Here is a 23,172-nt window from a genome sequence, read left to right as displayed (position 1 = left end):
GTGGTTTTTTACTTGGCCTCCCTTCTTTGTATTTATTGCAGCAATTCACTCTGTGCTGGCACCTCTCTAGTTTTGAACGGACTCATTATTTCACCAGCTGAGAAAACAGCATAGCCAATTAAGTAAAATTCCTTAAGGTGCTTCTACAGATAGCCAACCAGTTATGAGAAGTGATCAAGTTTTCATGAAGGGAAAGATTTCTCAGAATGTGTTAGTTTTTGCCTTTACAGAAGTTGGCCTGCCATCACTGTTACCCATTGCCATCTTTAAGGGAACCTTCTTCATGGTGTAACAAATAATGCTGTGAACCATTAGCAGCAATAGGCCTGTGTCCAGGAATGGAAGTCATAGGCTGCCAAGATCATAGGGAAGCACTATTGATGCAACTTATAAATTATTCCTGTATATTCATAAGTATCTCTTGGATTTTACAGTCTACCTCAAACATAATTAATAATTACCTTCCAATAGTTTGCAAATCACCATCTGCAAAATTTCTGGCAATGTGCTAGTGAGTTGCCAATGGGGTATTTAAATATATTAGTTATCTTTTATTTGTGGCAGTGTAAATCACATGCTATCTGCATCTACTATTTGAATAGCACAGAAAGATGGAGAGTCAAGAAAAGTCCATGAAAGTGAGTACCATATCTGCTTGCCCTTTGGAAAGAAGCTGTTTCTCTGAAGAGATTGACATTCTCTCTTCTACCTTACTGTGTACATAAAAAGCCATGCCAAGCAGTCTCAGAAAATTCCTTCTGTAGCTTGGATAGCCCTGCTTTCTTATCTGAAGTATCTGAGAAATACTATGACCATTCTGAAAATCCAGGTGAATACCACTTTTTTTTTTTTTTTTTTTTTTTCTGAATCGTTATTTTAGTTATCCAGCCAGAGGGAAGTGAATGCTGGTTAGAGATATGGTGCTCTATGTCCTATCTGGTATGCTGTGTTGAATCACGTCCTAAATATTCCAATGCTGATGGCTAAAACCACAATTTTATTTTTGCCCAAAAGCTAATCATAGAAAAAAAAAAAACAAACCCAAAACCAGTAGTCTATTTGAGAAGAGAAATTAAAGCAATGTTTGAGGAAGAGGAAATTACTATTTTCAGGTTTTTTAATTTCAGGAAAAATTAGCTGAAAGATTGATGACTCTTAATAAGCAAATGCAGCTTAGAAGAATCCTTTTGGAAAATTCTATTTAAAATGTAAAAACTCTTGAAATGTCAGAATTATCTAGACCAATTAGAGTACACACCTGTGGCATAATTTATTGTCAACTGCAGATGGATTTACACCTCAAAAGGTTGATTACAATTTCTCTGACTCATGATCAAATAGGGAGAAATTCAGCAATTTGAGATTCACACAGAATCACACAAAATCACACAGAATCAACTAGGCTGGAAAAGACCTTTGAGATCATCAAGTCCAACCTATGACCAAGCACCATCATCTCAACTAGACCATGGTGCCCAGTGCCACATCCAGAATTTTCTTAAACACCTTCAGGGGTGGTGTCTCCATCACTTCTCCGGGCAGCCCATTCCAATGCCCAATCACCTTTCCTTATTTGTTCTAACTTGAATGCCACAGCTGCAAGGAAAGTGGCAAAGGCTGTGGCATCACTTTAATATTTTGTTTTTTCATCTAGTATAAACTGATGAGATTTTAAACATCCTGCATTGCAGTCCTATCACCACAGAGTAACAGGAGAACAAAAAAAAAAAAATGTCATCACTCTTCTTGAACAGGCAGTATATTTGTCTTGAGTACAACGTCCTTTACTGATAATTGATATAGCTTTGTTGCATGAAGCAGATTATTTGCCTTCTATATTATAATAAATTACTAGCCTCTATATATTTCCATCACCAGCCAACAGGTTTTTTCTGGTTATGCCTTTCCTGTGGCTGATTCAATTCTTTTCCCCTCAGCATGGAATGAACATTAATGCAATATAGCAGAGAGAAAACAACATAGATTGATGATGACTTTTTTGCTTTCTATAGATGAGATACAGAGTAACTGCATGTGGTTGTCTTTTGACTTCGTTGTTAATTTACTGTTAGCAATTGGAATGTTTCACAAGTAGAACTGCTTTTGGGGTGCTTTCTATCATGTCTTAATAATACTCTAATTGAGCTTTTAGCAGGCAAAGAATTTAATGCCTATAATCCATGTATTATTAGGAGTTTTTAATGGAAGTTGTATTTTGTCTACCTGATTAAAAGAACAAAAAGAAGGCTACAGAAGGAAGTATTTGAGTGATAAAATAGGTCTAAAATTGCTGAACCTAAGCTTTTCATTATCTTTTAATAATCTTTTATTATTTCCATTCAAAATATAGTTCCAACTGTATTTGTGGGAAATTTCTTTCTCTGCAAAATTAATTTGATTTAATCATTTTGGTTAGGCCTGGAGGAACATACTGCACTGTTCTTATATTGTCTTCTTTTTTCAATCATGTAAAATTTGTGGTTTCCACTGAGCACTTATGAACCAGTAAATTCCACCTGTATATCTAACAGATCCCTAGGATTTTTTTGACATCTGACTCTTCTAAAAATATTCTGTTTACTTTGTTTCAAGGAAGTTTTCATAGTTCTTGTAAGCTGTGAAGTTTCTGGACAAACAGATTCTGATGATATTTTTACTTAAGTGACTGTATACTTACCAGCACTCATGGCATGCTAGAGCTCTGACTCTTAAACTGTAAATAATGACAGAAAAAGAGAGCTTCCAATTTAATGCAGGGGATGTAAAAACTTTACCCAATACTCATATAAGCACATCATAAGCAAAAATGTATTTGACAAAATTTTTCTAATTTGAAATGCTGCACGTTAGGCATCCGAGTCCATATCTGGGCAAACAGTGAAGACTTCTTCTTTCAAACTGACAGCTGCCACTGCCATGACTTTGAGAGTCCAGGGGTGGCCTTTGCTCTTGATGGGTCACAGCTCCTTCCAAGGAATTTAATTAGATATCTGAATGCATAATTTGGGCGTTTCAGATTTTAACACCCTAGATGTACCTTAGCAGACACAGTTTAACAGATAGGCACACAGCCTTTTAATGCAAGCTCTAGCTTGTATCTGGACAGGGGCTGTTCTCTGCCTGAGACTTTGCATTGCCAAAGTTATTGGAATATACAAACCAAATCATTGAAAATAAATTGCTTGTGCTGCTACCCAGCAAACACAAACAGAAGAATGATGTCTGTGTTGCAGTGTATTGTTCTACATCCTCAGGATTGCTCCTGCAGTAGCTGTGAAGCTGCTAATGCATCATCATCAGTGTGAAGGCCTGCAGTTTGGGCTGTCAGTGATAGAATTAGTTATATGCTCTAATATCATTCTCTCTTTTTCTTCTTCCATAAATGTGGAATTTGTACAAGGAAAGATGTAGGGCACTGGTATAAGATTTTTTTCTCTGTTGTTGATCTCCTAGACATTGGTTTAGTCTTTACAACTGCTAAAATCTTTTTCCACATCTGTATCAAGAAAGTGGTCACACTATTCTGAATTTTAAAAGTTAGTCTTTCAGATGCTGTATTTTCTGGTAAGATCCCTAATATACTTTCATGTTGCATAGCTGAGGTGTGGTAAGTAAAATGTATCATAAGGCCAGTAGAAAAGGATGGGGAAAAAAAAAGTCCAATGATTTTAACTATAGGAAGAAGAAAAAAAAATGAAGAAAAATTTGCTTATCTATCTTAGGACAGACAAAACGTCTTGAAGATAGTCATGGAAGTCATGGAACAAATACTACCACCAAGAGACATGGTCCTGCCTGCCTGAAGATAGAAAACACAGACAGTGCTACAGCATTTATGGTTTCTGTAAATGTGTTTTGAATTACATTAGTATTTTCTTTTCCTTGCCACTTTATGCACTGAGGTTGAATGTAGTCAGGGAAATAACAGTCTGCTGACCTTTCTGAGAATTTCAAATGAGCACTAGTTAAATACTTATCAGAATATTCCATGACATTCAAACACTGGGGTGTTTTCCCAGGATTTGGATCAGTGCTTGTATGTTTTCTGCATTCATAAAGCTGTGTATAGTCCTGGCTGCTTTCAGAGTGCTCTGTTAGAAAAGTCCAGCTCTTAACCTTATTTGTCACAGCTATGTTGCAGCAAACGACCAACCTTTCCTAAAATTATGAGCTAAATGGACAGTGAACAGAATTAGAGATGATGCCAAGGGTCAAAAAGACGAGAAAGTAAAATTTATTGACAAAATGAGCCAGAATGGGAATGCTGCAGTCCAGCTTTCCTCTAATGCTGGCCAGGAGCAAGATCAGAGGAATAGCAGGGCGAAACACACTGGGGTTGTGTTTTTCATTGGGAGGGGTTTTTTAAGTCTCTTTTAACAGACTGTTTTGCATTCCCTGACTTTATCAGAGACTTAGAGCAGAAGTTGAGATTACTTAAATATTTCACTGAATTCGCTATGTCAAAAGTGTTGTTCTGCTGTAAAAGCAAGAAAAAAAAACGGATGTGATTCGTGAGATGAAGGTTAGAGAGAAGTACATATAGTAGAAGAATGAAAAATCCCCAGTTCCAGTGCAGAATCTACATGTCCTGAAACCACATGATTAAAAAAACCGAAAACAAACCAACTAAAAAACATCCCAAACAAATCAACCAAAATTATAAATAAAATTGTATGGATCTGCTGAGAACTGTCAGTGTGTCCAACTTGTGTGTATGCAGTGTCCTTTGAGTGGCCGTGTTCTTGGCCAACCATAAAGAACAGTAGCTACACAGTGGATGTGTTCACAAATATTCTTAGCATTGCACAGTAGCTGAATTTGGATGAAGGCATTTGGAGGTCAAGTGGTCGGCCTCCTTGCTCAAAGCAGGACTGGCTTTGCAGTTAGATGCTCTTTTGAGTAAGTGCTGAGTGTTTCCCTGACTGGCAGCCTCTCAAGGCATGATCATCCTCACAGCTAAACGTCTTTGTATCAAATAGGAATTTCCCTTGGCACATACTATATTCATTGCCTCTTGTGCTTTTTTCTGAGTAGTATTCAGGATTATTCTGTCTCTGTCTTCTCTGAGCTATGCCATAAGTGGTTAAAGACAGCAAGTAGATCCCTCCTTAGCTTTCTCTTCTTTCAGCTAAATGAACTAAATTCCCTCAGATTCTTCTTGTGTCATACGCCTGAGAACCCTGATTGTTTTGGTGAACCTTTGCTAAACTCACACCAGTTTGTTATTGTTTTTCTTTGATGGGGGATCATCACTACTCCATTTTTTTCATTGATCTGAGCTGAAATTTCTATTTAATTCCAAAACAGCTGGAAAAAAATCACTATACTCCCAACATCTAAAAGGTATATACTGTTGATGTAAGACAACTGCCTGTAAGATTTCTAAGCTAAAAGAAACCAGTTGTTGGCAAGAGCTAATTATGTTCTACATACTGAATTGAAGATAAAGTCGAGAAACTGAATGAAAACATTGGTTTTGGTTGGAGAAAAGTCATGTTAGTGGTAGGGCCACAGTCTGAAGTGGAGTCCATTCCAAGTTTTCAAGCTGCAAGTTGTTCTCAGAAACACACCTATTATAGGAAGGCTGCATGGAGGAAAGTCTAAATTCTTCTCTATTCATAGGACTTCAAGTCCTTGCAGGAGGAAATACTCATGCACATATTCTCACCTATCACAATCATTCCTTCTTGGATCTTTTGCTAGTAAGATACTCTACCTATTCTTTGCAACTCTTGCATCTATACTGTAGCATTTCCATAATGAAGGCTTGTCAGGAAGCTTTTGTGGGTCTCTGAATTTATTTGAAATCATCATTTATTAAAAATCCTCAAAATTGTTGACTTAATTAATGCAATGTCCACTGTGAAAGGTTTGAGCAAAGAAAGAGCTAATGATCTCTTGAGATATGGTCCACCTGTAAATTTCTGAAAATGAAATTAAATGCAAAACGGGAGGGAGTTTCAAGAAAGTTATTCATTTTTGTTGTATCAAAAGGTGGATAGAGAGACTTCGTAAAATATATGGAACTTCTAGAGGAATTATGGCTACATTAGGAAGATTTGTAAGTGAAATACTTCTCCAAAACGTATGTTTTAACTGTTGGGAATTGTAGCTCAAAAACTGATCTTATCTTCCTTACTCAAGCCTAACAACTATCTACTTAGTGTCCTTAGGAATACCTAAGGGATAATTAGTATGTGAATATCCTTGTACAGTATCTTCTATGCAATTCAGTGGTAAGTCTTCTGCCAGAAAGCCCTTGAAGGAAAGGGTTCATATTGGGAATCTCTTCACACAGGCTATTATTAAATTACCACTTACACAAGTGGCCATGCACTAGATACACAAATGTCCTTTCAGATTTCAGCTGCTGACTGTGCAGTGTAGGGCAGTGCAGTGATGCTAGCTGGCTTCAGCCACTCTTCTGTACAATAAAGCAATTGTGTACAATAAAACACCTAGGCACCTTTGCACATTTGAAGCCCGTCATATGTTGGGAGCATGTCTGTCTGCTAGGAAAACAATAATAAGTGCAATATTGTAGTCATTGTTGTGTTTCACAGCCGGAGTGTAACTGACTAAACAAAATATTGAAAGGTCAATAATGTATAGCCTTGATTTTCCAGAAAATGCAAGAGCATGGCTGTATGTGTTAAACATAACAAGCCAATATCTGAGAAGCCATTCAGAATATAATCAGTGTCATTTGCCCTGTCCACCTGAATTTTGTTGTCCAAGAAAACATGCATTAAACAAATACTTTCAGTTTTTTCTTTGTTCTTTGATCATTGAAATGATGATGTAAATGGCTCTAGTAAATCATAGTATTGTGAATAATGCACAGCAAATTCTCATTGTCATTTGTGGACTTCAAGACCACTTGAATAAAGTTTTTGGAGAGGGATTTTCTCTGTCTTTTGTAACTAGGAAAACTAAGGAGCATATCCTCTCTGCTTCTTTATTTCATTGATCCAGAAGAAATTAATTTTACAAGCTTGAATTCCCATACTGAGGAGGCAGGGAGTACTGCCATGTTTCTCATTAACACTTTCCACATGCCAGAAGCATTAATAAGTTTGGTATAAATTTTGAGGATATAATATCCTGATCTGAGAAAGCATCTGAGTACGTGCTAGGGCTTTACTGAAGTCACCAGTAGCTAAATACATGCTTAAGAATTAACCAAGAAAATATTTGTCCTTGCTGAACCAGGAGCTCTGTGGTAAAAGGAATAGATTATACTTAAACCTTTGAGAGTATTTCTCTGTGGTATAACACTTCTTGCTTTGTAGAAATAAGATAAGATATAATCTAATGCCTCATGCTCTCCTTTTAAGGCATATATATATATATATATATATATATCTTTAAAGCAAAAGTTATCCTCTTCAGATTTTAATGAACTTAGCTATAACTGAAGTAACAAAATAAGGAAAGAAGAAAACTGAAATTATGTTCTTTAATGACTATTAATAAAAATTCTAATTGCCTTCTTATTTTTCCTGTATTTTCAAAAATTCATTTGATTGTTAAAGAAATACAAATATTGCCTCTTTTATGAGTTTGTCATTAACGCACGTTTTTTATAGTTCACATTTCTAAGAAAAGAACTCTTCCCAAAATGTTAAGTATGAGTTTACATAATGTCTGCTCAATAGATTCTTTATATTTCATGTTGAAGAAAGATGAAGTAATCTTCATTTGCAAATGTGAAGATTTATTTATCAAATTACTTTGCTTCTTGACTAGAATATTGTTTTATTCTGACCATGACGGGGTGCAAATGCCTGCAAGTGTTTATGTCTGCATGGGAATGCAATGTCTTGGTTATAAATATTCTTTTTCTGACCAACAGATATTTCCTGGGCTGATTCTCTCAGACATTAAGCCTGCCAAAAGAATGAAGTTCAAGACAGTCTGCTATCTGCTGGTTCAGCTCATGCACTGTCGCAAGATGTTCAAAGCAGAGATCCCTTTCTCCAACGTCATGACGTGTGAGGATGATGATAAGGTAGTCCATGTGGGCAGAGTGCACTCTTTGGGCATCAATTCCAGGACTGCATCAAACAGACCATCTTTGAGAACATAGAGGGTGATGTGTACCAATGGATAAATAAGTTTATGGTGCTCCTGCTGGAGCTAGAACAATCTAATTCCCAGAGTGAAGACAAAATTTAATTATAAAAAGCCTCAAATTTGGAGCTGCTCTTGGAAAAGCCAGCATAGGTGTCCTATGTGGCTTCTATTAAGGGCTTTTTTCACAGAAATTGGAATTTCTGAGGCTGTTTCCATTCTTTTAAACATATATTCTTTTGCATCTTTTGTCCATCCCATTCTGAAGCTCATGGTGACAAATGCAAACAAACAGAATAATTCTGTTTCTCTAGACGATTCTATTCTCTAAAATATGAAAAGCAACTGATTAGTCAAAACCCCTCTTCATCAATAATACAAGTCCTAAACATAAAAGTCCCTAATACAAATATAAATTCCACTTTCTTGGGTGCCTGATAATTCTATACATCAAAATTGCTTTACATAACAGTAGCCTGGTTTGCTTCTTTTCTGTACATGAATCTACCTGTAAATTTATGGATAAAAACTGTCAGAGTTGCTTGTTCCATTTTCTTTGACAGCAGGTGGCAATATTACACAGGTCACTCCACCAGTGCGTGGTGGCACGCGAGCATTGGATCAGTAATTCAGTTTGACTGATTGCTTCCCTTCTTTCCCTTTTTAAAAAATTTTTATTTATTGAAGACTCGGTCTAAATCTTACTTTCAGAAAGCATTCGAACTTTCATATTTTGAGTTTTATAGGTGTTTGTGTTTCCTCTGCAAAAAAAGGGGGAAAAAGTCAATTAGTTCCTTTAAAACACAGTTTCAGTGAAGACTTTCAGAAACTCCAGATTTGATTTTGAAATTGGCCTTATACAAGGCCTTCCAATTGTGATTTAGTGTTATCTTTGAGTATTTTAAAAAATAACCCACACATTCTTTGAAGCTTATGCAAGATTTTACATTGTATCTTGTGTATATGTATGTATAAATATAATGTATACAGAAGGTAATGGTACAGGTAATGTATACTGAAAATCCTCGTGTAGATTTTTTAGTGGTCTGATGAAATTTTTTCATGGCAGAACATTGGCACTGAAGTTCTGCAATGCTATCAGTAATGGAGAGTTGTTCTGGTCTTTTGTAACTTTCATGTAACACAGCATGGATTTTATTATATGATACAAACATAAATACACTGTGTTACAATGTAGGGTTTCTTTAGAGTTTTCAGTCCTCAAATCATGTAAATAAAGTAAAATAAGTGGGGTCTTTAAAGGCTTTGAAGCCAGTACATTTCTGAGAAACATAAATACCAGATTTGCATCATATGTAAGATCAAATTATTTAAGTCTACTGTGCAAAATAATAATAGAGATATGAATAAGAGACCTAGAGGAAATAATTATATATAAGAAACAGCTATTTTGATTAAGAATAGAAACTTTGACCCTGTTTCAAAATGGAAAAATAAATAATATAATTTATTCCATATATCAGAATAACACCCATATTCATCTTCCCTCATTTCAGGTTTTAATGCAATGAAACATTTATTTATATACTGTTTTCCTCCCCCTCCTTCTTATACTATACGCTTAAATTTGAATTGTAAGAAATCCTTGAAGATGTATTTCTGCAACTAATGCAATACATATGCTAACAAATTATAGTTTATTGAGAGCAAAATTGTGTATTTCTGACAACTCAATTTCCCTACTGATTACTGATACAAATGTTTCTTCAAAAAAACAAATTTCTCTCTCTTTAGAAGCACTGGAAATAATTGTTTGACTTGCAATTTAAGATCTCTGATCAATGTATGTCCCTAAGATTAGTTTTCATGTTGAAACAATTAGCACTTACACCAAATTTACCAGCTAATGGGATCTGATAGCTTGAAGAAAAATGTAACCTTAGAATTGCTTACTGGGGGTGTAGCCTCCTCTCTACACATAAAGCCAGCAAAGCAAGACTTGGAAAGTTACTTTATCTTTGCTAGGGTTCATTTTTCTTCACAAACAGAAAACTAAGGTATCAGTCAGCAGATAACCCTTCTCACTATTCATAAGGATTTAGATCTACATATAAGCTATGTATGCTAATAAACTGCTGTAGTTCACAATTTGTTCACTGATCAGGTACTTCTAAGAATTTCTTGTGAAATAAAAAAGGAAACTACCATTCCTGCAAGATTACTTAGATAGTGATTACCATCGTTTTTACCATCTGGAATAAAAGGGAATGTTGTTGTGTAGCCTCTAGAGTGAGCTATTTAGGACTGACTGTTCTGAAGAGAAAAATTTTGTTTTCCTCTTTAACATCTTTCTGACAGACTCTACTTATTATATCCTGAGTAGACTTGTTATTTCATAATGTTTTGAACTGTCTTGAACTCTGCAGATGCTAGAAAAAATATTCCTTTAACTTTACAGAAATAGTAGAACTTGCCGGAGCTTTGTTGTCAAAACTCTTCTGGGAAGTAGGCTTGACCCCTGTGCAGTCATAGAACAGACCTAGCCATACTGGTTTAGATTAAAGTGCCCTCAGCTGAAGGTTGCCATCAAGTGTGGCTGAGAGCTGCTCACTGTCTCCTGAGTGCTCTGTGTGAAAAGTGAGACAGCTGGTCTAAAATCCCTTCCAGATATGCTCTGTGATAAATCTTTTCCGCTGGAAAGGACTATGAGTAATCATCTTGTGGTTGTGCTGTCTCAGCCTTGGAGGAGCCAGTTAGGCACAGGTTAGTTCTCATAATTTGTTGGATGGCTCCATCTGGATTTGCGAGTGCACTTGAGACATACTCAAGTGGACTTAACAAGAGAGCCAACTGGGAGAGTTAAAGATAGCAACATTTGAGATTTCAGACCCTCTGTAGTCACACGTGGTCACTGTCCAAGACTTTAAGGTAAATTATCTTTTTGAAATACGTATTGGTACCTAGACAGTAGGACTTTTCTTGTGTTATGAAGAGCCTGGTTATCTTCTCTTCAAGATGTACAGAACTCCATGTCTTCTGTCAAGAAAACAAACCAAAATAAAATCATTTTGTATGGTAATGTGACCCTGACTGGGAACAAACTTATTATTTCCTCAGTGGCAGAGGACTGTCAGGTATGTGAAAAGAATTTCTGGATTAAAATCTTGGAATTAAGTGGGAGTTTTCTAGTTGGTTTGAATGATACCAGGATTTCAGGTAAGGAATTTTTAGAAGGTGAGATTCACACTGAGATAAGAACTCTGTCTTTTGTAGTTGCTCTCTTTAATGAGTTCCACATCCTCTCTGTGAGCTTGTATATGAACAGCAATGAAAAATCGCAGTGCTAATAAAACCTGTGCTTCTTTCTTCATCCACATTACAGAGGAGAGCATTGAGGACAGCCTCTGAAAAACTCAGGAATCGCTCCTCTTTTTCTAACAATATTGTACACAACACTCCGGGAACTCGAGTGAACAGATACATCAGCCGCTTGATAGAGGCCCGCCAAACTGAGTCTGAGATGGCTGACTTGAACTTCATTACCCTGAAGTATAAGCAAATCGAGCGTGAAAATAAAGTAAGGGGGTTTAAAATTGTTTTTACTGAGCTCACTGACCACAATCCAACTAGCATTGGGGTTTCTGTTTGGGTTTCATGCAATGTTTGAATTCTACTCACTGTCTTTAAATACTCCACTGGACTGTCTCAGTTAAGAGGGTGACATTATCTCTACCTTCTGTGGAAACACTTGAAGGGCGTAAAACGAAAAATTGGTATTGTCCTACTTGTCAGGATCCTACTCTGTGTTTTGGTCTTTCTTTTGCTTCTCCAAACTGCCTGAGTCACTTGTTTATTGCTGTCTCATTGCAATGTGTCTGCCTACTCCCTCATCTGTTTGGAGAAGTGTTAATGACAAGAAGATGCATAGGTAGACTGATAACTATTGATCCAGAAATTCTAGATGATATTAAAAAAACCCAAAAAACCATTAAATCTCTGGACAACAAGGTTGCAGTATTACACCAGTGCTGAAAACAGGGGATTTACCCAGACATGCAGCATGCATATCAGTCAACAATTGTTCCTTCCTTGTTGGTGGTTTTTTTGTGAATACAAATTATTTGTATTTACAGCCTTTAGTTTATGTGTTTGAAAAAGCAAAAGTGGAATGTTTTTTAATTAGTTCGGCAGTAGTATTTATTTTTCCATTGTAAGCCACTTTAAAGTCTAAGATTTCATGTCACTACTGTTTCAATTTAGAAGGTTGTGTGCTATATTGGTTCCAATTTTTTAAGGTTTTGAACATAAATTTTGATTTCATGTTCCAAAATAATTTATTATTTGGCTGTAACTTTTTTCTTTCAAAATAAAAGCCTTCCGGTGTAAATGATATTGAGCTTTGGATCTTTCTGAGAAGATGCTTTTGTGTTTCCACCCCTAGAAAGCTTCCTCTCGTTCATACTGTAGCTTAGTGGAATCAGGGACAGTAGCTGCTCCCAGCTGAGCCCATTTGTCTCATTACCAGCTGCCTCCAAGTTCACTCCTTAGTGTCCTGTCCTGAGCAGCTGAGGTGACAGGACTTCTGAAAGCAGCAACAAGGGGTGTTTGGCCTTTTATCATGATGAGTAAATAGAGGGAGGGCCACCCTCTTCTGGTTCAAAGTGGCTGAATTTTTTCTCAAAAAGATAAACTTATATCTGAGCCTAAACCAGTTTTGACTAGTTACAGGGTGAAAGAGAAATCTGTCAAGGAAAATCTTGTGCGGACTTCCCTCATCTGTTTTTATAATGTGAATTAACCATCATCTTTGTGTCTAAGTAAGGGCTTGTTTTATTTTAGGATACAAGTCTTTCTTACTGAGAATGGACTAGGTGTGGGTGTCTGGGCAGATATATAAAATATTTACTGTCTTCATTTCTTCCTTTCTTTAACAGTACCACCAGCTTCAGGATGAGTACTTCACCAGTGCTGTAGTTCTCTCACTAATTCTAGCTGCCTTATTTGGCCTTGTCTACCTTCTAATAATACCACAGTAAGTTTCTGTCTTTTGCTATCTTAAAGTAGAACATCCTCAGGCATCCTGCACAGGTCAAAAATTAAAGTCTTTGGAACAGGAATGGGCACCTTCTCACACGGGAGATTCTCTGTTAGTATACCCTCAGTCTAATTGTTATCTCTTTCATTTGTCCACATGAGACACTTTTCACCACCTTTTTTTGTTTTCTTTTGTAGTAGTATGCCCTTAGAGGAAAAAAAATACATTTCAGTGCTTATTTAAACTTTCAGTGGTTCTTTTTAACTTATTTAAAGCATTTCTGCATTACAAAGATATTACTGCAGCTTTTCTAAATGTTGTTCTTGCTACTTTGGATTAAGTACTTCAGGTATTGATAGCAACATAAATAAAACCATACCGAGTTTAATGGGAACAAAGTACTGAAAGTACCCATCCAGCTGCATTGAAGCATTTAGAGCATTAATTGAAGTTTTTGGTATCAACACTATCCCCACGTAAACTGCCTAGTGCATATTTTGGCTATGCCCACATAACTTGCATTCCAACCTTGACTGCATTAAAGAAAACATAGCCAAATGATGTGTTTGGGAGGTGTCCTGTGCCTCTTGTTGAATGATTAATTAGTGATCACCTCATATTTTGTCAGTTCTATGTGAATGCTTGCTAAATAAAAATAATTTGACCCCTTTCAAATCTAGAGGTAGAATTGTGTGTAAGGTATAAAAATTTATAATAATGAACGTTTTTCAGATTAGAATATCAAAACATTAATAATAAACTTTACACAGTTTTACTAACTATAAGGAGTTCAATGGGAATAGAAATGGCCACAGGATAATGCTTTTGAAAATTCAATTTAAATTATGGTCTTTTCTATTCACAAATCTCCAGTTGGAATAATACTTCCATATTCTATTATTTCTAGTTGAAAAGTACTTTATTCACATTAATAAAATACAAATACTAATTTGTAATATAGTACCTTTCATCTAAAGAATTCAAAGTCACAGAAAAGAATCATCATTTACATCATCATTTCCAGACAAATGACTGCTGACTAATTGGAGAATGATTAAGAAGTCTTTCACCTTCTTCAGTAAGCCACAGCTGCAGTTTTGAACGAGGAGAAACAAAGTGCATGAGTGTAGTTGAAACTAGAATGAATTTTCAAGACTCATATAATAGCTTTTCAAAAAACTACTGTCACTTAAAAACAGCTGACAGAGATTCAGTTTAAGAAGTGATCTGACAGACAAGCTCAAGCAGAATATCACCACAGAAGGTCATGAAGATGGACTGAGTTAATTAAAAAGCCACCCACTGAATACTCCTAAGGTTTTTCTTCCAGTGTCTGAGTGGTGGCTTCATGCAGCCAGATTACTATTCTTCTTGGGCTCTTCCCTTGCTGTGACACAGATGCAAGCATGAGCTAAATTAAAACTTTGGAAGTGAAGGAAAATTTCCTCCATTTCCAGAGTTTGGAGCTTTAAGCTGCTATTTAGATTGCCAAAGTAGTTATTGATATGACAAGAGAGTGCAAAAGCCGAGACAAGGCTTGTAATATGTTACCCTAATGGGAGAAGTGATATATCACAATATTTCAAGGAGGAGGTTGATCATCTAGACAAGAAAATGTCGTAGGAAAGTCAATTACTGCATAAGTATGCAGAAATCAATGGGCTTGCCATTCTCACAATTCCTATCATCATTTGAGCAAAACAGTTTCTCAACTAAAGACACATTTTATATTCCCAGACCAGGTGGTCAAAGTAAGGCTATGTTCCTGTCAACCTAAGCTGTCCAATTATGGAGGCATATTTGCAGTGTAGCTGCTAAAAGCCCTGACTCTGAACCCTTCTAATGTCTGATTCTGTGTTTATTTTTTAAAAAACAATGTAGCCCTTTTTAGATGCCAACCCAAATGTCAGTCAGGGCCCCACTCAGCACTACTGTCAGTTGTGAGCTATTGCTGTGTTGTAAGATGCTGTTGCAGACACGTCCCCTGCATTCTTTTCTAGGATGCTGCCATCCTGAATACGAGTGAATTCTCTAAAGGCATGAAATGCCTTCATTAATACTTGTATTCAGAATCCACACTAATAGCACCCAGAGTCACCTTCCCATTCTGGGTAGACATACTACACCACAGAATTCTCCCTCTTCCTGTATCAGTAGCAACTATTACATGAATTTGAAATCAAAGTCAAATAGAAACTCTACAGGAGAATTGCATTCTTCTGCTGTTAGAAACCCTGCATCAACAATCTTTTCCCAGTAATTGTCAAGGGCACAGACACATATGTGCCTGAATCCGTTGTTCACATGGCTTCTGGACTGACTGGTTTGTTCTCATAAGTTAGAAAAGAAGGTGTGAAGATCATGTCATGCTGCTGTCATACAGCCCTGACTCCATGGATGGCATGGGGCTAGGCTGCCCCTGAGCAGAGATCAAATGCACCCACATGGTGGACTAATTTTTGTCAGCTTGCTCACATCCATAAGGTACTTTTCCAAGAGAATTTTTCCAGAGAAAGAAAGTTCCTGTTCTGCACCCGTCTTCTCATTGAGAACAAATCTATTTTGATAGATCAGAAGAGGGAAGATTAAGAATTTAAAAATTATTACAGTATCTTTGTGAAACTTATTATTTGCCTAATTCTTGAGGAAGATTCAAAAGGAGGGAGCTTTTCTGTTTCATTAGAAGATAGTCTGGTCAGATTTCATTTGACTTGCTAACTGTCTGAGTTGAATAACCATTGATTTCTGAATCTTTGAGAAAGAGAAATGAGACAGAAAAAGCATCTGGTGACTGTTAACACCACTGCCCAGGCCAAGTAATTGAGTTACAAATTCTCCTTACAAGGGTCATCATGCTGAATATTCTGCACTAGCCCACAATTACAAAGTGTCTCTCCTGACTACCACACATTTCAATTTTTGAGGTGCTTTGATCTCCTTTTTGAAGGCAGAGTGGGGACCATTTACAAGAGCATTTATTAATTTCATAATCTTGAGAGCAGTGGACATCATTTCTAAATTTGCACTGTGATGGTTAGTATAGCAGCAAGGTTGAGGAGGACATCCTCCACTATTTATTTAAAATAGAATTTCAGAAAGGCCCCTTAACAGCAGTTTGTTCTCATCTATCACTGAATTGGATTGCATTATTTCTATTGTGTTTTGATTCTAGGAGTACCATAGTTCTTGTTCTCCTGGTGTTCTGCATATGCTTCCTAGTGGCTTGTATTATGTATCTACATGTCACACGAGTACAAGTAAGTGATTTAAGATTTTTTGACTGCTCTTCCTTTGGTGGCCATGCTATGTTGGACCTTTGGAATATGAAGCCATCAGTGTATGTTTCACAGATTCAGAGAGTCTGAAATCTATGTGTTTTAAAGTTCCTTGGTACATAATGTATTAGACACTTCAAAACCATAGATCAGTCATCTGAGAGTAGGCTTTTTACATGAGTAATCGTTACAGCAGTGTAGCATTCAGTGCCATTAATTCTGTGCTTTTTTTTTTCTTTGCTAAATCTTCCCTGAACACCTACCACTAAATATTGTGTTTAGATAAACTGCTTTAACCTGACTTTTACTCCTTTCTGACCACAGAGCACACTAGTTCTCCCTTTCATTCCTGCTGATCTGGGTGTAAAGTCCTGCTAACTTCCCCTCTGTTTTCAAAATTCTTCCTGCCAAAACAGCAGCTGTTTTGATAGTAAAGCACAATGTTTTGCACACACAATCCTTGGCCTTTTCAAAACCTTCAGTAATGATTAATTCTCCTGCATTATATTTTCACAATAGTAATGATGCAGAAGGACATTTGGGTGTTTTAGGGGAGAAATAGGTCTGCCAGATCAGAATAAAGCATCTGAAAAAATACAGGCTAATTGTCTGATGAAAGAAATCTGTATTGGATTAATATAAATTTAGTCCTTTCAGACAAATATTAAGATACAACACCTATGTTAGCAGAGTATCAGGCACTGAACAGGACCTTATTTATGAACTTAGAAAATTATTTGGGAGTAATTTTGATGATCTCTCTTTTTTTATTAGGGCAGAGTAATTTATTTTCTGTTCTTCTCTCTATAGATGGTAGAAATGCAGACAAAGTTTGTAGAAGTAACTGCTATTTATACCTGCTCTTTTACCTGGGGCTAGTGCAAACATAAGAAGTGTTCCATCTATTTTGTCAGTCAAGAAAATTTGTATTTATTCCAGGTTCCTCCAGAGATTCAATACTTACAGGATTATAGCATTAGAATCCAGCATTAGAAAAACAAAGAAATATAAACCCTTAGAATATCACAATTTAAAACTTTGTGTCAAAAATTTGTCTTATAATTAATAAAATAAAATTAATATCATGTGGATAATGGATATACAATTGTAAAACAATCATTCCCCTATTTTAATCAGTCTTATGGCACTTACTTGCTCCTTCACACTGTACAAGTGGCTCAGCTACTCCATGCTTTAGCATTAAATACCTTACTCATAAAATCACTTTGATAATATTTTACTGTACCAGTTACCTTGAATTTTGGTCGTCTGACACTACTGATTTAGTTAATAAAAAATACATAAATAAAAGAATGCCAAGAAAATGAAACCAAAATTCGATGCTATCATAAAAGTACAGATGCAATATTAGAGTGACTTAAAGTCAGAAGTATAAATCTTCTTAGTGACAGAATTTTAATTCAGGTGTGTCTCATACCTTATCTTTTAAAGGTTTGGTTTTCATTTTAAACCAATAGCCTAGCATGTCAACATTTAAAACATATATATACTACACAGACCACAAAAAAATTGTCAATGCAAGGTACCAGGACATGTGATCTTTGAATCTGTATTTTGCTTCGTCCCTATTTAACCATCCAGCATTATCTTCAAACCATGGGTATTATCTCTTTAATAAGCAGTAGACAGCTTATTTGGTTGCAAACTGAATTAATGGAATATTTTTTTTTCTTCAAACAAAATTATTTTGTATTTTATTTATGAGGATAAAACCACACATGTTCCACCCCATTTGTATATATGTTTCTTTTCTAGTTAAGTGGACAGTTTGATGGGTAAGATACTGTGGGGATAATCACATTCAGAGCCTAGCAGTTTATGGTTATACTTTGCCTGGAAACCAGTAATAAGTGGGATACTACAGGAGATATTGTGTTATATTGATATATTGTATTGATTGCTCCACACCTACATTTACATGGACTTAACCTATACTTAAGCCAGACTATATTTGTAGATCATACTTTTTTCTTTTTTTTTTTTTTTAATAACATGGTTGCACATACAGGGAAAATGTCTGCATGTGTGAAAGGAAGGGGATGCATTTCAATACATGATTTTTGTTTTGCCAAGGCTACAGTAGCCTCTCTCTATGACTATTTTGCTGCCTGCTGGAAGCTGTGCTTTTGAGGCTGGTGATACCTGTGAAGTGAACAGCTTTTCTTCAAAACTGCTAATGTTCATCCAAAAATCAGCTGTTTGCTTGCTCCATTTGACCCTAAGTGAAATTCAACCTCGATAAATCTGAGCTTCCTCCTTTTAAAGGACACAGGACAGTCCCCACTTTAAATCTGACTGTTTCTTGGATTTGATTCTTGACTAGAAGAAGCCCTGCGGTTTGAAAGATATATCCAGTAGATAATAGATGCCCCAAACATTCTTGGTGCAAGGGGAAAGGAAGGAAAGCAGCTTTACCTGGAAGCAGAGTGATCAGAATAACTGGAACAGTCCTAAGTACACAGCCTGACAGGCTGACCCTTCCCCTCTCACATTCTGTCACAGGCTTCATAGCAGCAACAACTTGACACTTAATAGTGTGATAAATGGAATCAGGGTAAAAGTGGAGATAAACAAAATGTTCACAAGACTCCATTTCACGAGATATTTTTGTTCTCTACTGTTGTTTCTGACAAATTCAATGTTTTTATGAGTCACAATAATTAGAACTACTCTGGCATTTAACCTGCCTTTTATGACAGAAGACATATATACCACTCCAAAATTCTATGCTATCACAGTGTGTTCTCTCAGATCACAATTTTTAAGGCAAAGGAGCTGAAATTATGCAAGGCAAAAGTTGCTTTGGGTATTTTCCCCATGAGAGCAAAATCAAATGCCATCCTAGAATATTATTTGCATCCTGAGTAGACATATAACGAAAATTTCTAAGAGTTTTAATTATAGTGAGAAATAATGTATAGCAATAGTAATTTCACATTTATTATCCCCAAAACTGCAATTACCATTAAAATACACCTACACACTAACAAGTGAATAACAGTTGCTACACAACAATCACTGCAACATCCTAATTTTCAGTACAGGTCAAATTTCTGTATCCCATATTCACTTCTTTTTATAGACTATTAAAAAATAACAACCCCAGTTTAAAAATATTTTAAATATATCATCTATAATTTTTATTTCTTTCTTAGTGTTTTCCAGGGTGCCTGACAATACAAATTCGTACCATTTTGTGTATTTTTATTGTGATCTTAATATACTCTGTGGCTCAAGGCTGTGTGGTGAGTATTTGAATCAAGTTTCACTTAAGTTCACATTCTGTTTAAAGAACAAGCTGGTGCAGATCCATTAAACACATACCATATTCTCATCTGATTAATTCCTACTTGTTTTATTATTCATACTCGCCAAGCATGCTTCTTCAAAATTAAATCCCTTTGCTGCAATTTGAACTTTCATTGGCCTGAGACAGTGTATTTAATTAGGAGTGGCAAAGCTATTAGCAAATTACACAGATAATACCTATTCAAAACCAATATAAATTTGTTCATCTAACCTTAGCATCATGTAGAGTGCTGGTGTCATGTAGTTTATGGGAAAACTGTTTTTAAATGTTCAACTTGCTTACTAGTTCAATGGCTAATATTTTGTGACAGACAAGGTATGGTGTCAAAACAAAATTACTATTTCTATGTGGTTATTTATAGAACATAATTCTGTGGAATAACAGGGATATTTTTAATACAGGCAGATAAGAAAAGATAGAGAGATTTTAAAATGTCGAGATTTTGTAACGAGAAGAGGCACTTATCCTGTGCTACTTATATGATCCATTCACATCTAATGTCTAAAAAGCTTCTGTTGGATTAAGTGAATGTGCTCAATACTTCTGAAAATTGAGCTTCCTTTACTATAATTAGCAGAGAGTTCAACATTGTGGACTTAAATTGAAATGGTGTTCAAACTTCCACCTAAGTATTTATCAGTCAGTTGCCTTGACAAATTCCTAGCGCTCAATTTTAGCATTTTGGCTGCTAATGCTAATGAATTAAACATGTTAGGGTACTCAAAGGAAAGAATCCACACAAAAATAGCACATGAAACACAACTGGAAATGCTGAGAAAGCAAATGTTTCAAATCATGCCTCTCTGCAGGAATTCGACAATGTATTCTGACTATTAAGAAGATGAGCAATTCTCAGTGCTGAGATGCTGTGCCTCATGTTTTGTATTTTGTGTATTCACTTGTCCTTGGACCTGCCCTGAGAACATAATAACTACCTTATCCCCACGAACTGACTGGGCAGAGGATCCCTTTTCTGTGGATTCCAATATCCTGAGAGGAACCAAGAATTACTGATGTTGAAACATTTCTGGGAATTCCTGAACATAATTTGTGTGAGTAACACATAGCCCTAGTAGCACACAGATGAATATATGGTTCCTAATGTGGACATAAGCACGAAATGCAAACAGCTTTGCAGTGATTCCAGGCTAGCTTCTCAGCAAATTCTGTGTATCTGACTTCGGGATTAGATTTATGACAGATAAAACCTTGGTGAATCAGCCTCCACAGATCCAACAGTTGCTTTGACCAAATGAAAGAAGAATTATTGTTGCCACTTAAAGATAGTGCGAATGGAAAACAGACATCATAAGCCCCAAGGCAATGCTGAACAACAGTGGGAGACAGATTAGAATTCAGAAGTTCTGACCTCCAACAAGGCAGTTACATTCAGTTACAACTTAGAACATAACTTTACCCATTCCTGAAAAAAAAATAACTTGTAACTTAAGGAGAAATGTTTAATCAGTAGAAATTATTAGTTCCTGCAAAGTAATGGCCCTAGAATTCACATCTCTCAGAAGAGCTGTTGTTGAGATTCTACTACTAGTTGTACAGCAGATGATGTTTTCCTGGATGGATTGCAGATCAGTGATGAAGCCCTCATGCATGCATACATTTTTGGATGAGTTTAGTAGGAAAGCATTTTTATGGATATTGAGCAAAATCCCATTAAAGGGATTTTTCATTTCACTCTCTCAATCTCATTTCATAGTGTTACCCATTATGAGTTTAACTCACTTTTTTTTTATTTATTATGTCTCATCTTTCTAAGTTAATACAACCCCCTCTAAAATACATGGTTTAATCACCCTTCAGGAAGTCAGTTACTTTACAGCATGCTATAAAATTTCATTGGCAGTAGTTGGGATGAAATAAAAAGGTCTTATAAAGCACTTCAAAAGAGATGCTTAAGTACAGGGCAGAGCTTATGTGATGGTACCTGTTAAATCAATTTCACACTACCATCCCACTCCCCCCTACTTATACTAACTCTCATCCTTTTCCTTTGTAAGAGGTGAAGGTTGGACTGCAGTTAAAACTGGAGCTCTAGGGACTTGCACTATTTGCCAGAAATTCCTCTCTTCCTGGGGTAACGGTTCTGAGATATGTACATGACATTGTCTTTAGGAAAAGGTTAGATTTCCCCAAATTTCCCATAAGAAATATACTAAAGCTTTTTATTTCCCAGTGTAAGAAGGAAATGGAACTCCTTGGATAACTGAAATGACAGGGGTAATTAAAGATGAGTCCTTGTATTTGAAACATATGTGAGAGCAGAAGTAGCTGCTGTGAGATGGAAGAAAGATATTAGGTTTAGTTTTTCACTCAAAATATGTTTTACTTTGTATTTAAGTAATTGAATTTTATATGACTTACATAGTCAATAAAACAAACATTTATTTCTGTGCTCTGTACAAGAACCTTTTTCACCTACATGGCCACATAAAATGTTAACTGAAGTTCCTTAATTTTGTAAGAATATCCTGGGTTGATAATCTCTTAGATTTGAGCACTGAGAGGGAAACTCTTCAACTAAGCCCACACTTCAATTGGTTGCCCTTATTGGCATCTAATTAACAAATTGTGTCTCTCCCCTAAAACTCAGTGGAGCATTGCAGGAAAAGGAGATTTTAATACAGCATTGAGCTGAGTGGGACACAGCCATATTTTCCAATTAGAAATTAACTACAGTCAGCTTCCATACCAACTACATTTCTGTTTATTTCGTATTTAACTTCTTCCCCTTCTCACCTCTCCTGTCTTTTCCAGGTTGGCTGTATGCCTTGGGTTTGGAATACCAATTCCAGCAGCTCAATAGTTATTATTTCTCCTGGTGGAACAAATAAAACAATGAATGAACTTCCATGTGACACAGCCCACTATGCTTTCCTTTCCTGTGTAGTGGGGACTCTCACCTTGGCAATATTTCTACGTGTATCTTCCTTGCCAAAAATGATTCTTCTGCTTTTTGTTACAATTTTGTACATACTTATTCTGGAACTCAGTGGTTACAGAAAAGCAGTGGGGTAGGTATCTTGCAAAATTAAACAATGAGTAATTTGCTATAGATAATCATACACCAACTGGTTATTTCTGAATTGTCCTTTAGTGTTCAGTGCTGCCTAGGACTGTAGACTCGGTAGACCATAAGAAATACATCAGTCATCCTCTCCCCAGCAATTGTAGGACCTAGTAACATCCATCAACAGGAGATCAGCTTTTGGGAGCTGGCAACTGTTGCTCCATTGTTCTGTGGTTTTATGCTAATGTACCCCAGCTGAACACACTGCAGTCTAACTATCATATGGAATAGAAAAACACACATTTTATCAGCCCTCAACCAATCTCGATTTCAATTAAGCTTTTGAGGTTTGCAATGTTTTTATATTTCCTAATTAAAACATACACACACATTACCATAATGCATAGCATCTAAAAAGCCTCAAGAAGTTGCATGTTGGTGTGATGCAGTGATCAGATGTACTGTCACCCAT

General features: G+C 36.2%; 1 protein-coding gene across 1 annotated transcript in view; it reads left to right on the top strand.

The window, feature by feature from the left end:
* The window catches only part of ADCY1 (adenylate cyclase 1), a 155,400-nt gene that overhangs the window by 104,102 nt on the left and 28,126 nt on the right, over positions 1-23,172 (top strand). The window contains exons 8-13 of the mRNA XM_014877323.2: positions 7,856-8,011; positions 11,417-11,611; positions 12,969-13,066; positions 16,242-16,326; positions 19,521-19,610; positions 22,448-22,704. Coding sequence (XP_014732809.1) covers positions 7,856-8,011; positions 11,417-11,611; positions 12,969-13,066; positions 16,242-16,326; positions 19,521-19,610; positions 22,448-22,704 — 881 coding nt within the window. The remainder of the gene's footprint in view (positions 1-7,855; positions 8,012-11,416; positions 11,612-12,968; positions 13,067-16,241; positions 16,327-19,520; positions 19,611-22,447; positions 22,705-23,172) is intronic.

Source organism: Sturnus vulgaris, chromosome 1 (genome assembly GCF_052056855.1).
Source record: "Sturnus vulgaris isolate bStuVul1 chromosome 1, bStuVul1.hap1, whole genome shotgun sequence".
NCBI lineage: Eukaryota > Metazoa > Chordata > Aves > Passeriformes > Sturnidae > Sturnus > Sturnus vulgaris.
The sequence above is the reverse complement of the archived record's forward strand: the minus strand, read 5'-3'. Positions and strand labels throughout refer to the sequence as shown.